At 28.8% G+C, this 13,777-nt stretch overlaps 1 protein-coding gene across 1 annotated transcript; it reads right to left on the reverse strand.

Annotated features, from left to right (window-relative positions):
* Positions 1-10,117: 10,117 nt before the first annotated feature.
* Positions 10,118-12,874, reverse strand: LOC139857546 (tobamovirus multiplication protein 3-like). The gene is made up of 10 exons (XM_071846355.1): positions 12,710-12,874; positions 12,083-12,173; positions 11,931-11,983; positions 11,739-11,831; positions 11,566-11,637; positions 11,345-11,463; positions 11,044-11,107; positions 10,890-10,943; positions 10,717-10,794; positions 10,118-10,210 (listed from the first exon to the last, which is right to left on the reverse strand). Exons 1-10 carry the CDS (start codon positions 12,872-12,874, stop codon positions 10,118-10,120), a joined length of 882 nt encoding a protein of 293 aa, XP_071702456.1.
* Positions 12,875-13,777: the final 903 nt, after the last annotated feature.

The following is a 13,777-nucleotide window of genomic DNA, read 5'->3' on the forward strand; positions in this document are numbered from 1 at the left end:
ACAAGAATTTCATTTCCAGTTCTCATAAATATACGTCCCATGCATAGAGACAAAAATAATCATTCATATGGTGAACACCTGGTAACCGACATTAACAATATGCATATAAGAATATCCCCTATCATTCCGGGATCCTCCTTCAGACATGATATAAATTTCGAAGTACTAAAGCATCCGGTACTTTGGATGGTGTTTGTTAGGCCCAATAGATCTATCTTTAGGATTCGCGTCAATTAGGGTGTCTGTTCCCTAATTCTTAGATTACCATACTTTAATAAAAAGGGACATATTCGATTTCGATAATTCAACCATAGAATGTAGTTTCAATTACTTGTGTCTATTTCGTCAAACATTTATAAAAGCGCATGTATTCTCAGTCCCAAAAATATAAAGGGTAAAAAGGCAAATGAAACTCACCATACTGTATTTCGTAGTAAAAATACATATAACGTCATTGAACAAGTGCAAGGTTGGCCTCGGATTCACGAACCTATATTAATTATATATATTTATATGTTGGTCAATATTTGTATAGCAATTTAGGTCAGGTCATAGTGTAATCCTATCCTATAGCTCGAGTCTGACTCTACAGTATAGTAACATGTTATATTATTCATGCTCAATTAAGATTCTAGTAAAAGGTGACGTGTAAAACAACGTAACACAAATGGTTTCATAATCATAAAATAGTATTTTAGTTTTTTTTTTTTTTTTTTTTTAGAGAAAATCAACACAAAAAGTTAACTGAAAAGTTAACAGGAAAAGTCAAAGTTCAAAGTCAAAAGTCAAAGGTTAAATCAAAAGTCAAAGGTCAAAGTAAAAATGAGGTCGCATGCAAATATATAATAATTTATACAAAAATGATTTTCGGTCAAACATGACTAAACGGGCCACTTCAGCTATTTTTAGAAAAATTATCGGAACTCCGATTGATAAACGGTCAAAGATAAAATTTACACATTACCAAAAAGATTAAGCATAAATATTACAGAAGTAAACTAAACCTAGACAACTCGTAGTTGCCAACGCGTTTTCGGCGTTTCAAAGTTAATTTTTCAGCTTTAATAAATTTACAAAAGTGACCGAGTAGCCTACTTTGGAGATATTTAGAAAATTCCTCAAAAATCGTATTGACAAACGGTCAAAGCCTGCAAATTCTCGTTACCACAAAGATATAACATGATTTTTGGCAAGAGTAAACACATATCAGGCCGTCCATGACAACTGATACAAAACTGACATTTTTAAATAAAAAAGTTTCAGCTCTTTTTAGAATTTTAAAATGTGACCAAACCGTCAACTTTGATGATTTTTAGAAAAATCGTCGAGACTCGAATTGACAAACGGCCAGAGTCGTTTGTTAGACCTTACAGCAAAGAATTCAGTGGTATTTTTTTATATATGAAACAACGCAGATCAGCGAGAATTTCAGTTCCCGTTTTGACATTTCATCAAAATTTGCAAAACTTCTTTTGTCCATAACTTGACAACCGTTCAACGAAACGAGACGTGCTTTATATGAAAATTCATCTACTCGACGAGTAGAATCCAAATAACCACGTTTTGTTTATTTCATAACTTTCTAACCGTTACTTGGATTCAAGTGCTTCTTAAACCAAAATTCAACTATTTTTCGCTAGCTTTCCAACGACATGCATATCTTATACCTTATCTCAATCGTATATGTAACTAATTTAGGAATCAACATAACCTATCTAATGGCAATATCAAAAGTACAAGCATGCATAATCCTATATACTCGAGCACTAGTCAGGGATACACTATTAGTATGTAAAAATTAAATTATGAGTACTCACATATCAATATTGAGATTCAATATTGCAGGAAAGGTACGTAAACGCAACGGAGATGATAAACACTATATTGACCTCACAAGCATACCCATGAACCATACTCAATCACCTCCATAGCTATAACCCATAATTTCCTTAATCCTATCCCACTCAAAAAAACAACTTCGAAATCACTCGGACAGCACTCCGTCGTAATATTTAATGTATACTAATAATATCTTGAGATAATACGGAGTAAATATATATATGTAAATCGATTGAGAGAGTTTAGAGAAAAATATTTTCAAGTTTCTATGAAATAATGAAACCTATTGAATTCTATTTATAATAGATTTTTGAATTATTAAAGTGAATTATTAAAGTATGAATTATTAAAGTGAATTATTAAAGTATGAATTATTAAAGTGAATTATTAAAGTATGAATTATTAAAGTGAATTATTAAAGTATGATTTATTAAAGTGAATTATTAAAGTATGAATTATTAAAGTTAAAGTAAAGTAAAAATAAAGTAAAGGTAAAGTTTAAGTATAGAAAAAGTATAAAACTATGTACGTATAATACGCGTATAAATATATAATATTAATTTAAATCGTTATATATATTTAATAAAATAAAATATAAATATCGTTATCTTTATCATACTAGTTAAGTAATGAGTTGTCAAAAGTGATTCTAGATATTTATAAAAGGTATATACGTTTTAATAATAAAGTTCTTTTTAAACTGAAAACGTGTTTGTACGTTTGAAACTAAATAGATCAATCGAGTCTTTATGAGATTCAATCTTCCACTATCCTTTGTCTAGTTCTCAATGATTGACAATTTGTTCATATTTATAAATCACTTTACTATTTTTCGAATATTGTTAAAATGAAAAGATTTCTCAAATCAACGTGGGCCTTTCAACAGAGACTTGTAATCATAATTCAATATATCTGATAATTCAATCATTTGATCTTATCTTCTAATTCCATTGATAAACATTTTGAAACAGATACAATCATATAAAGTATTTAATCTAATATTTTGTTTACGTTTCAAGTTATAATATATATACACATATACATATATAATCATATTCGTTTAATGGTTCGTGAATCGTTGGAACTTGATCGAGGTTGAATGAATGTATGAACATAGTTTAAAATTCTTGAAATTTAACTTAACAAATATTGCTTATCGTGTCGGAAACATATAAAGATTAAAGTTTAAATTTGGTTGGAAATTTCCGGGTTGTCACAAAGACCACCGCTCTGATACCACATGAGACGACCCGTCCTAATCCATAATGATGAATACAATAACATATGATTACATTGTGAGGTTCTGACCTCTATATGATACATTTTACAAACATTGCATTCGTTTTTAAAAGATAAACTTTCACTACATCGAAAGTTGACAGGCATGCATACCATTTCATAATATATCAAACTATAATTGAATTAATAATAATCTTGATGAGCTCAACGACTCGAATGCAACGTCTTTTGAAATATGTCATGAATGACTCCAAGTAATATCTCTAAAATGAGCAAATGCACAGTGGAAGATTTCTTTCATACCTGAGAATAAACATGCTTTCAAGTGTCAACCAAAAGGTTGGTTAGTTCATTAGTTTATCATAAACAATCATTTCCATTAATTTAATAGACCACAAGATTTTCGTATTTATAAACAGAACCTCTCATCTGCATAAAGATAAAATCATTCATATGAATTGAACACCTGGTAACCGACATTAACTTTAATGCATAGAATATCCCCAAATAGAACCTCTCGTCTGTATAATAATAATCTCGAAGTACTAAAGCCATCCATAACCTGAATGGGGGTTGTTAGGCCCAATAGATCTATCTTTAGGATTCACGTCAATTAGGAACAGAACCTCTCGTCTGCCTAATTCTTAGGTTACCAAGCTAAAAGGGGTGATATTCGGTTTAATAATCCAACCATAGAATGTAATTTTAAGTACTTGTGTCTATTTCGTAAAACATTTATAAAAGCAGCACATGTATTCTCAGTCCCAAAAATATATATAAAAAGAGAGTAACGAAACTCAAAATATTGTATTTTATAGTAAAAATACATATGACGACATTGAACAATGCAAGGTTGGCCTTGGATTCACGAACCTATATCATTCGTATATATATTAAAACATATACTCGTAATCGAATAATTATAACTTTATATATTATGTAATTAATTTGTATATATATATCTGAAAATGATCATTATCTATTTAGTTTTATATATATGAATATATATATATATATATATATATATATATATATATATATATATATATATTAAAAATACTTAGTTTGTTATATATGGATATTTATATAAAGATTGTTAATCTAATTAATTTATACTTATATGTAATATACTTATAAGTATATTTTTATATAGATAATAATATTTAATATAAATAAAAGTTGTATTTAATTATATTGATAATAACATTACTACTAATGATATTCATATTAATAATATTTTTGTTAATAATAATAATAATGATAATAGTTCTAAAAATGGTACTAATGCTAATATTAATGAAAATAATAATAAATTGTGTTATTTTCATAATAATAATAATAATAATAATAATAATAATAATAATAATAATAATAATAATAATAATAATAATAATACTTTTATCAATATTAATCATATTAATGATACTAATACTACTTAATAATAATACTAGTAATGATAATAATTTTAGTAATAACAATAATAATATCATCATTGTAATTATAATTACGATAATAATCATAAATGGTAACTATTACTTTTATTAGTAAAAATAATAATACTAATAAATATAACACTAGTAATAATAATAATAGCAATAATAATAGCGATAATAATAATAAAAATGATAATAATAATAATAATAATAATAATAATAATAATAATAATAATAATAATAATAATAATAATAATAATAATAATAATAATAATAATAATAATAATAATAATAATAATAATAATAATGAAATGATAATAATCATAATAAGACTTATAATCATAAGAATAACATTATTAACTAATAATAATAATTATAACAATAATAATACTAATAATCATAATAATCAATATTAATAATGATAATAGAACTAAAAGTAATGGTGTATACCCTTTCAGAACTTTGTCTAAAAAAGATTGTCCCGAACGAGGCTCGAACCCGAGACCTCTCGCTCACTAGAATCACCTCATAACCATTCCTCTGTTTGTATTTATCTGTTTTAATTCCTTCCTCACTTAAATATAAACCGTATTTTGTCTGTTCCATCTTCTTCTCCATCATTTGACCAAAGGGGAAATTCAACAGCATTTTAATTTGTTTGACTTAGGATATGAAATTGAAACAGAAACGAGTTGAGTGTGAGGTTAACGTGATTGACAAAAAAGAACAGCAACAAAAATAATCTGTAACAGGTTCACGAAAACAATTAAACTCAAAAACTTGATTTTGATTTTTAGATACTTATAGGTTGTAATTACAACATGAAATATGTTCCAATTACTTCCTATAAACTTTCGAAATCATCAATTAAACTCAAATCTTAACAGAAAACTCGAATTTGATTGAAGAACAAAGTTTGACTTTTTAAAACCAAAACTTTGACTCGAAAATTCGAACTTGATACTAAAAATTGGAAACTGAAACTTTCCAGATAATTTAAGTGGATGATTTCTAATAGAATTGCATTATTACATTTTGAAATACAAGTTGAATTAAAGCTTTTAAGAAAATGGACTCAAAACAGGGTCGACTGGTTTCAGCTTTCTTTTTCTGTTTTAAAATTAAATCAATTAAATTAGTTGTAGGTGATAATTGATATGGAAGATGTGTAGTTGATTGAATGTGATAATAACTCTGAGTAATTTATCTGTTTTATATCAATTTGAGTCGACAAATAATATTTTGAAGCAGACAGTTTATATAAAAAAATAAACCAGATAACGAAGTCTAACAGAATCGTACCAATTTGTGGATTAATTTCAATAATTAGATACATAAGGTACAAATAAATTACAGTTGATTAGGATATAACACTGAGTTTTATTCCAATTTGGTACGTAGTATTTTATTAATATTAATAATTAATAATTATATTAATAATAATAATTATTATAATAATAGTATTAATAATAATAATAATAATAATAATAATAATAATAATAATATTAATAATAATAATAATATTATTATTAATAATAATAATTAAATTGTGTTATTTTCTAATAACTATAATAATGATAATAATAATAATTTATAATAATAATAATCATAATCATAATAATAGTAATAATAATATCTAATAATAACACAAATATTAATTATAATACTATAATTATAACTTTATTACTAGTTACAATAATATAAATATAACAAATCAAATATATCAAATTTCAGTACTATAATTTTAATAATATTAATAATACTGATATTAATATTAATAATGAATGTAATAATAATATAGTAACTATAATTAAACTTGTAATTACATTTAATATATTAATATTACAATTTATAAATTTTGTAATATCTAATAATCATATATTATATGAATACATCAATTGAATATTTAACATTTATATGTTTTATAACTGTTACAATATAATAATTATTAATAGAAATCATTTATATATATTTATCTATATAGATTCATAATAATATTATATATATATTTTTTATATATTCATTTTAATAATAACATAATTATTCTGTTTCTTATTTTACATTTTTAATTTCAAATTGTTTAAGTGTACTTTGTAAATTTAAATTATTATCTATGCACTTATATTTATATTTATTTATTTATATATATAAATACAGTTACATATTTATTTACTCACAATTTTTCGTGAATCGTCGAGCATGGTCAGAGGGTAATTGATTACATGAATATGATTTCAAATCTTTTTGAGACTCAACATTACAGACTTTGCTTATCGTATCGAAATCATATAAAGATTAAGTTTAAATTTGATCGGAAATTTTCGGGTCGTCACAGACCTTAAGTTATAGAACTTAGATCTTAGCTAAGTATTAAAGACCTTAGACTAAAAAGTCTAGATCTCATATTCTTGGTGAAACCCTAAGTCATAACACTTAGACTTTCAACTTTTACACAACCATAAGTTACAAAACTTAGATCTTGTAAAGTAAAGTGAACATAAGCTAATGAGCTTTTATTTAGACCAAGTAGAAGACCATAAGTTACACACCTTAGATCAAACACAAAGATAAAACCCTAAGCTAAAGAGCTTGAATTCCTAACAATACTTATGAGATCTCAAGCTAGTAAGCTTGTATCTTTTGTTTAATGAAATCAAAAGTCACAAATCTAAAGTACAACAAATTAAAAAAGATCATAAGTTAATAAACCTTGATCTTAACTAACTTTTTGTAGAAATCTCAAGCTAGTGAGCTTGTATTTCAACTTTCTTGAAGATCCATAAAGTAAAGTGTTGGATCTAAAAGTTACATGAAGATCATAAACACGATTTTTGATCTTTTAACATAATTAAAGGAATCTTAAGTTAATAACTTAGATCTAACAAGATTATGAAGATTCAAAGCTAAAAAGCTTGAATCCTTCATGTTCTTGAAGACTTTTCAAAACAAAGTTTGAATCAACAAAAGTTATGAAGATTCAAGTTACAAAACTTGAATCTTTGTTCATGATGATGATGATTTATGAATTAAAGCAAGAAAAGAAAGAAAAAGAAGCAAAGAACTTACAAGTTCTTCAAGTATTTGAGAGAAAACTCTAAAGTGAGAAGGTAGAGAGAAGTGTATGTTTGAGAAAATGAATGAAATGTGGGTATTTAACAAAGAAAGAAAAGAAAAATAAATAAATAATGGTGATGGTGGGGTGGGGTGGTGGCCGACGGTTGGGGAGGCAAGGGTGGGGGACCACTTTGGCCTCATGTGGTGGTGGCATGGTGTGGTCTATGGTGGTGGTATAAGGTGATGTTGATATGTTGGGTAGCATGCAACAAAGTGTAAGCATTTGTACAAAAGCATGCAAGTTACTTGTCTCATTATTTTCATGGGCTAGTTATTAATTACATGGGCTAATTAATCCACTAATTAGTCCACTAAGTTGAGTAGGTTGGGCCATGGAAGTCCAATAAGGCTACTAGTGAGCATTAGTAAACACTAAGTGTAATTAATAAACCATTAAGCCAAGTAATTGTCATAGATAAATAACAATTATGTTTACATAGTCATAACATTCCAATTATGACAAAAGTTTAACGTGTACCAAGTACGTAGCTCGTTTTAAACAATAAGTGACATTAACGGTCGTAAATGCATTCAAGGATCATGTTAAGTGATTAAGCACTTAATAACACGTTGTAGGTATTAATGAGAATAATTAACAAAATTAATGATCCCGGAATATAATCTAAATCAGTACGCACAAATACGCAGTTTCGTGAAAGTAATAAATATAATTAAAAGTCGAAAAAGTCGGGTCGTTACACTTAAGCCGCGTCATGGCTGGAGGAGCCGCGCCGTGGCTTAAAGCATGATTTCAAAACCGACAGCTTTGCAACCTTCGAACCTCAATCCAAGTGGTGAGCCATGACGGGCCTTAATGAGCCACGACGCGCCTTAACACTAAAACACACTTTTCTTGTTGTTTTGATATCCTTCACACATCCAATAACCAGTTTGTTGATACGTTGCTAGGCAAGAAAATTGATATATTGACAATTGGATAAGGTGCATGTCTACACGTGGTAGAATACTAGACCATCACATGTATTGTAGTGGGAGCAAAACTGTAGTTTCACCCGTGCGTGAGGTGGCATTGAGAACCACTATAAACGCCTGTAGTGGGGAGTTTGCGAGACAAATTGACTGAGAGTTGGGTGAAGATGATACAGGCGAAATTTGTTTCTTAACATTTATGTGACAGTGTATTTGAAAATATACGAATAAGCGAGCGTTGCAAAAAGGTAAAAACATATTCTAACGCCTAGTTAGTTTTATAAAAGGTTTCAACTATAAATACACGATTATACTGTTCATTCAAACCACCACAGGATATTCTCATTTTAAATACAATGGATAACCGAATGGTAAAAGTTAATTTCTTTCTCGAATCTTCTTCCGGAAATGAAGATATTATTTGATTTGTACAACTATTCGTCGAATAGCAAGATTGTGAAAGAGGTGAAACATCTAGACAACGTGCCTCACGAATCAAAAATTACATTCAAAGGAATCGTGAAAGCATCAGACAACGTTTTTTGGGATGCCTACATTTTGTACACTTATAATGCAATGTAATTAGTAAATTTTTTTTTTTTTTTTTTTTTTTTTTTTAGAAGACGCTGCCTTTATATTAAGAAAGATGAATTTTTTATTGATGGTGACTCGGTGACTGATGCAAAATGATGATTTTTATACAAAATAGATGACATGACATTAATCTAGAAGTACTTAGTTTAACTGCTTAAAGTCTAATATAAAAACACATAAATTAAAATGCTTATGAAGATAAATGTTAGAAGCTTTCACGTCTTAAAGTAGTTAAGCTCGGCCATCAACATGATTATCATTGAAAAAAATAATTAATAAAACTATGAATTATGATGGATGCAAACTATTGACATTATATAGATATAGCTTGAACTACACGTGTTTAACTTTTAGGTTACAATATACAATACATTCATATTGGGTAAACCGGTAAAAACAGATGGTTTTTCCTGTTTAAATTACTTGAGACGATGAGTATTTTTATTGATTTTATATATTTTTTTGGTCATTTCAAGATGCGTTGCCAGTGAGATTTCAATCTGAGATCTCTTGTGAAAGAAACATGACGTCAAAATGGTTTTATATATAAAGTAATGAAAATAGTGCAAACAATAATCTGTTTAATAAAGTCCGGTAGAAAGTAGAAACCATGCTTAATGCAAATTTTTAACATTGTAGACCATTTTATTCAAGATTTAGTTTATGATATTATATGACTTCGATAGAAAAACATACAGTAACGAATAGTCAATTTCTTAAAGTGTCATGTGCAAAGATAAAGAATTGCATAAACTTATGTATTGAAGACTTTATGGGAACTGGATATTGATCAACATTTTGAGTGAACATATATTACTAAATCAGAAATCGGATACATCAATTTCTTTATGACCTTAGGACTCCATGTAATATATTCTTGATTTCCGTTTCCATCAGTAACCAAACTGAAAACTAGTTTCCAGTTTCATGGGATGTTTTCTGGGTAGTCTGTAACAACGGTCTTCAACTTAGCGGATATTGTGATATTGATTTATCCCTCTTTTAGGCGGCAGCTTCTTTAAGATAAATAGAACGAGAGCCGATGGTAGTATCTCCACCAACTGTTGAAAGGACAGTAATTAGTAAAATGAAATGGAGGTCTGATTATGAATGAGCCGACTCAAATATGTGTTATTTCATTTGGGTCAAATGGGTATAGTGCAGAAATTTAGCTAAAAAGGAAACGGGTCAAATTTGCAGAAATTGTCTAAAGTTCATATTCATGGGGTATAAGACCTCGTAAATCATTGTATTGAATAAGAAAATGCGGCGAAAAATATATGTAGGTATTAGAAAATATATGGACATATTATGTTTTGGTCAAATCAGCCCATTCTGACCCGTAACCATAATTACCATCTTTGATCCAATCTCATATTGATCTGTTACCCAACCTGTCTAACTCGCCCGTTTTCCCACCTCTAGTTCAGAAACAATTGTGACAATATGCAGCATATGTCTCCATGCTTTGAATGATATAAGCTAATCAAACGTATGTTGTTTTATGTCGTAAACACGCCATGAACCAATCAATTAAACATACGCGCATCAAATTAAGGAAGATTACCACATAGTATATGAAGTTCAAAACAGGATGTTCCAACACATCCAAGTTGGCAGCTTTATGGAAAGCATTAAAGCACATCTAATCATCAAAAAAACAAAATTAATAAATTAAAAATAAAATAAGATACAATAATATAGCCCGCAGAAATCTGTTATGACGAAATGGAAACTCACCATGACAGATCTTATTAGGAAACATGTAAAACAGATACTCGTCACATATCCAACCTGCATCAAGAATATAAATCATAACATCACGTAATTATATATATGTGTGTAGGGCAAATAAATCTAAATTGAAAAAAAAAAAAATTTATTAAATATATGCCTCCTGTAACTTCTTTCGCCGGCCCTTTGATTCTACAGGAAACTGCTGTAACATTAAAAAGAGCCTGCACACATACTTGAAGTCAAGAGATTACACATTTTGAAAAAAATGCAAAATCATAAAAAAATAGGATTTTGCTAACTAGGCTGTCATTAACACATTTAAAACACTTATATACAGCAGTTGTTATTAAATTTATGGTGGCGGTTATCTGATTGTACAAGTAATTTATGTGTCTTAACATAGCCCTTGGGTTGTCGTTAGCAAAATCCAAAATTTAATACAGTATTAAGTGAAGTACCTTCCACCATATACCAGAAAGCCCAAAGCAGCAAACAATGACACCGCTGCAAAGAACATCTTGGCAAGGATCACCATAACACGGACCGGCTTCCACCAGATTACGACCCACAAAGTTATCTGTTATAAAGATCACAACATAGGTTTTTTTTTTCTTTCTTTTTTTGCAAACTAAGTTAACTACACCCTACATACTATTGTGCAGGATATTATAATGCTTACTTGGATTGCATAGATTATTCCATTGACTGTAAAAAAAGTGGGTCGAAGACCATCAGTAGATACAGCCCGTGCCTGGTAAAGATTAGCTACATAGTTACTTTGACAATCATAACTTCATAACTGAAAACAGAAAGGGTATAAATTAAGAAAAAAGGATTAGCTAGAAAAGAAACCTGGTAGTAAATTTCTGCCCAAAATAAAACCAAGAGAGCGTAGGTAGTGAAAAACGCAAGACTTGGGACATCAATCAAGATATGTTGCACAATCTGACAAAAAAGATGTTCAAATGTGCTTGAGCAAATGAGGACTTACATATACATATGAACATTATATTTGTGGATTTAATGATTTATAAAGATTCTAACCTCGGGTTGCAAGTGTTGAATATCACGACGAAAGACAAAAATTAAACCTCTGACTGCAATAACAATACGTACTTATTATCAGTATAAATTCATAAATTATAAACCACATTTATGAAAATAAAAATAGAAAAAAACATTGGGAATGTGCAGACCTGCATTAACCAAGAAGTTGAGAAAATGGAAGACTTTTTGGGTGGTCCAACCATACTCTGGCACGCGTTGTTGTATCCGAACCAATTGCATCTGGAAATAGCCATATAATCACACGTCGTTAGTAGATCAATTGCACGTTTGCCATAATAATCATTATGATGATCAAGGGAGGATTTGATCAAGTGCAATATAGTCGGCCGAACGACAGCCTTATTGTTAACGTGCATAACAGTGTACATATTATATATTGACTTTAAATTGACAGTTATTAAATTGTACAACACTTTTATGTACCGTTAACGACAGCACTAAGGGCTTTTGTTTCCTTCTTTTTTTTACACAAATCCGTTGAAATCTACTAATGATGATAGTTAATGTAATAAAATTCCAATAGGAAGTTTAAACTTAAATTATGATTTCATAGTTTGTTTAACAGTCAAATTGAAGATGTGGTTCTAATCACAATCAAAATACTAAAACTCTAAACCAACAGTTCTGATAATTAATATAACATAATTAAAAATCATTAATTATTGATTGTCCGTGAATCATCAATGTAACAAATAAAATTTCTATCATAATAATTATATCCAATGCATCATGAAATAAACAAAATGTAGAATCACCATTGCGACGATTGCAACGAGGCCATATAGAAAAGCGAGAGCATGAAACATACGATCTTGCCAAATCGGAGTGTCGTTTAAAATATGCCAATAATCGGAGGCGTCTTTAAGGGTGTACATCATGATCACTGTAGAATCAAACGGGCCTACAAAGGCCCTATACATTGTTGGAATATTGAATTATGAGTGACGTTCAAATCGGTGTCCCGTTGTATTTAAACCAGAGATCTGACTATTGACGACTGTTAAATGAACGGAAGTTTTTTCAAATTATGGTTGGGAGTTAGAATATGGCCGGCGAACAATGTGTGAAGGATGAAGAGACAAAGAAGCACAATATTGCATGCAATAGATTAGATACATTAGATATCAGATACAAATATTATATATTTTATATTCTGATTATATTAGAAAAAATAACTGTTAAGTAACGTTAACAACGTACAAGTCGATTTCCGTTTCAGTTTTTATTTAAATAAAAAACTATAATTATCAAATTATTAAAAAATGTGACCGTTCATGTAATGTAAACTATCTTCAATTGGTTTTATATAAAAAAAAAAAAAAAAAAAAAAAAAAAAAAAAAAACAGAACTGACATTTTAAAGGTATGATCTATCTATAATTTTTACTTCTAAATGCGTATTTAAATGGTAAATGAATTAGATTTTTAATCTCATTTTGTACCACAATCAGTACTGTAAACAACGTCCGTTGCGTCTGTTGTGACGCCCGTTGCGACATTTTGGATGTTTGGTGCCGTCCCGTCGTCTAATGAGTCGGTCAAGTGTCAACGGTCAAAAATAGGGTCAAATGCGGGAATGGTCGGGTCAACGCCGGTCATAAATCAAAAATTTGTATAAAATAGTTCAAAAGTCGGTCAAATCGATCAAATTGAGGTAGTTTAGTGTTACCTTTTTGTATTATATTAACGATAATAGCGATTATAGGTACAAACAGGATAACGAAGGTTTTTTGGCTTTAAAATATGTGTATATATATGTTTATATATTAAAGTCAACGCTAGTCAACGTCCGTCTCGACCCCGTTTCAACGTTTTAAAGTCCTA

Source organism: Rutidosis leptorrhynchoides, chromosome 7, assembly GCF_046630445.1.
Source record: "Rutidosis leptorrhynchoides isolate AG116_Rl617_1_P2 chromosome 7, CSIRO_AGI_Rlap_v1, whole genome shotgun sequence".
NCBI classification, from domain to species: domain Eukaryota; kingdom Viridiplantae; phylum Streptophyta; class Magnoliopsida; order Asterales; family Asteraceae; genus Rutidosis; species Rutidosis leptorrhynchoides.

Excerpts from the sequence above, each read along its gene's own strand:
- LOC139857546 (XM_071846355.1), bottom strand. The coding sequence starts at position 12,874 with ATGTATAGGGCCTTTGTAGGCCCGTTTGATTCTACAGTGATCATGATG. Across the intron at positions 11,638-11,738 it reads GGGCAGAAATTTACTACCAG|GCACGGGCTGTATCTACTGA; the intron begins GTTTCTTTTCTA and ends AATCTTTACCAG. Across the intron at positions 10,795-10,889 it reads TCCTAATAAGATCTGTCATG|ATGTGCTTTAATGCTTTCCA; the intron begins GTGAGTTTCCAT and ends TTTGATGATTAG.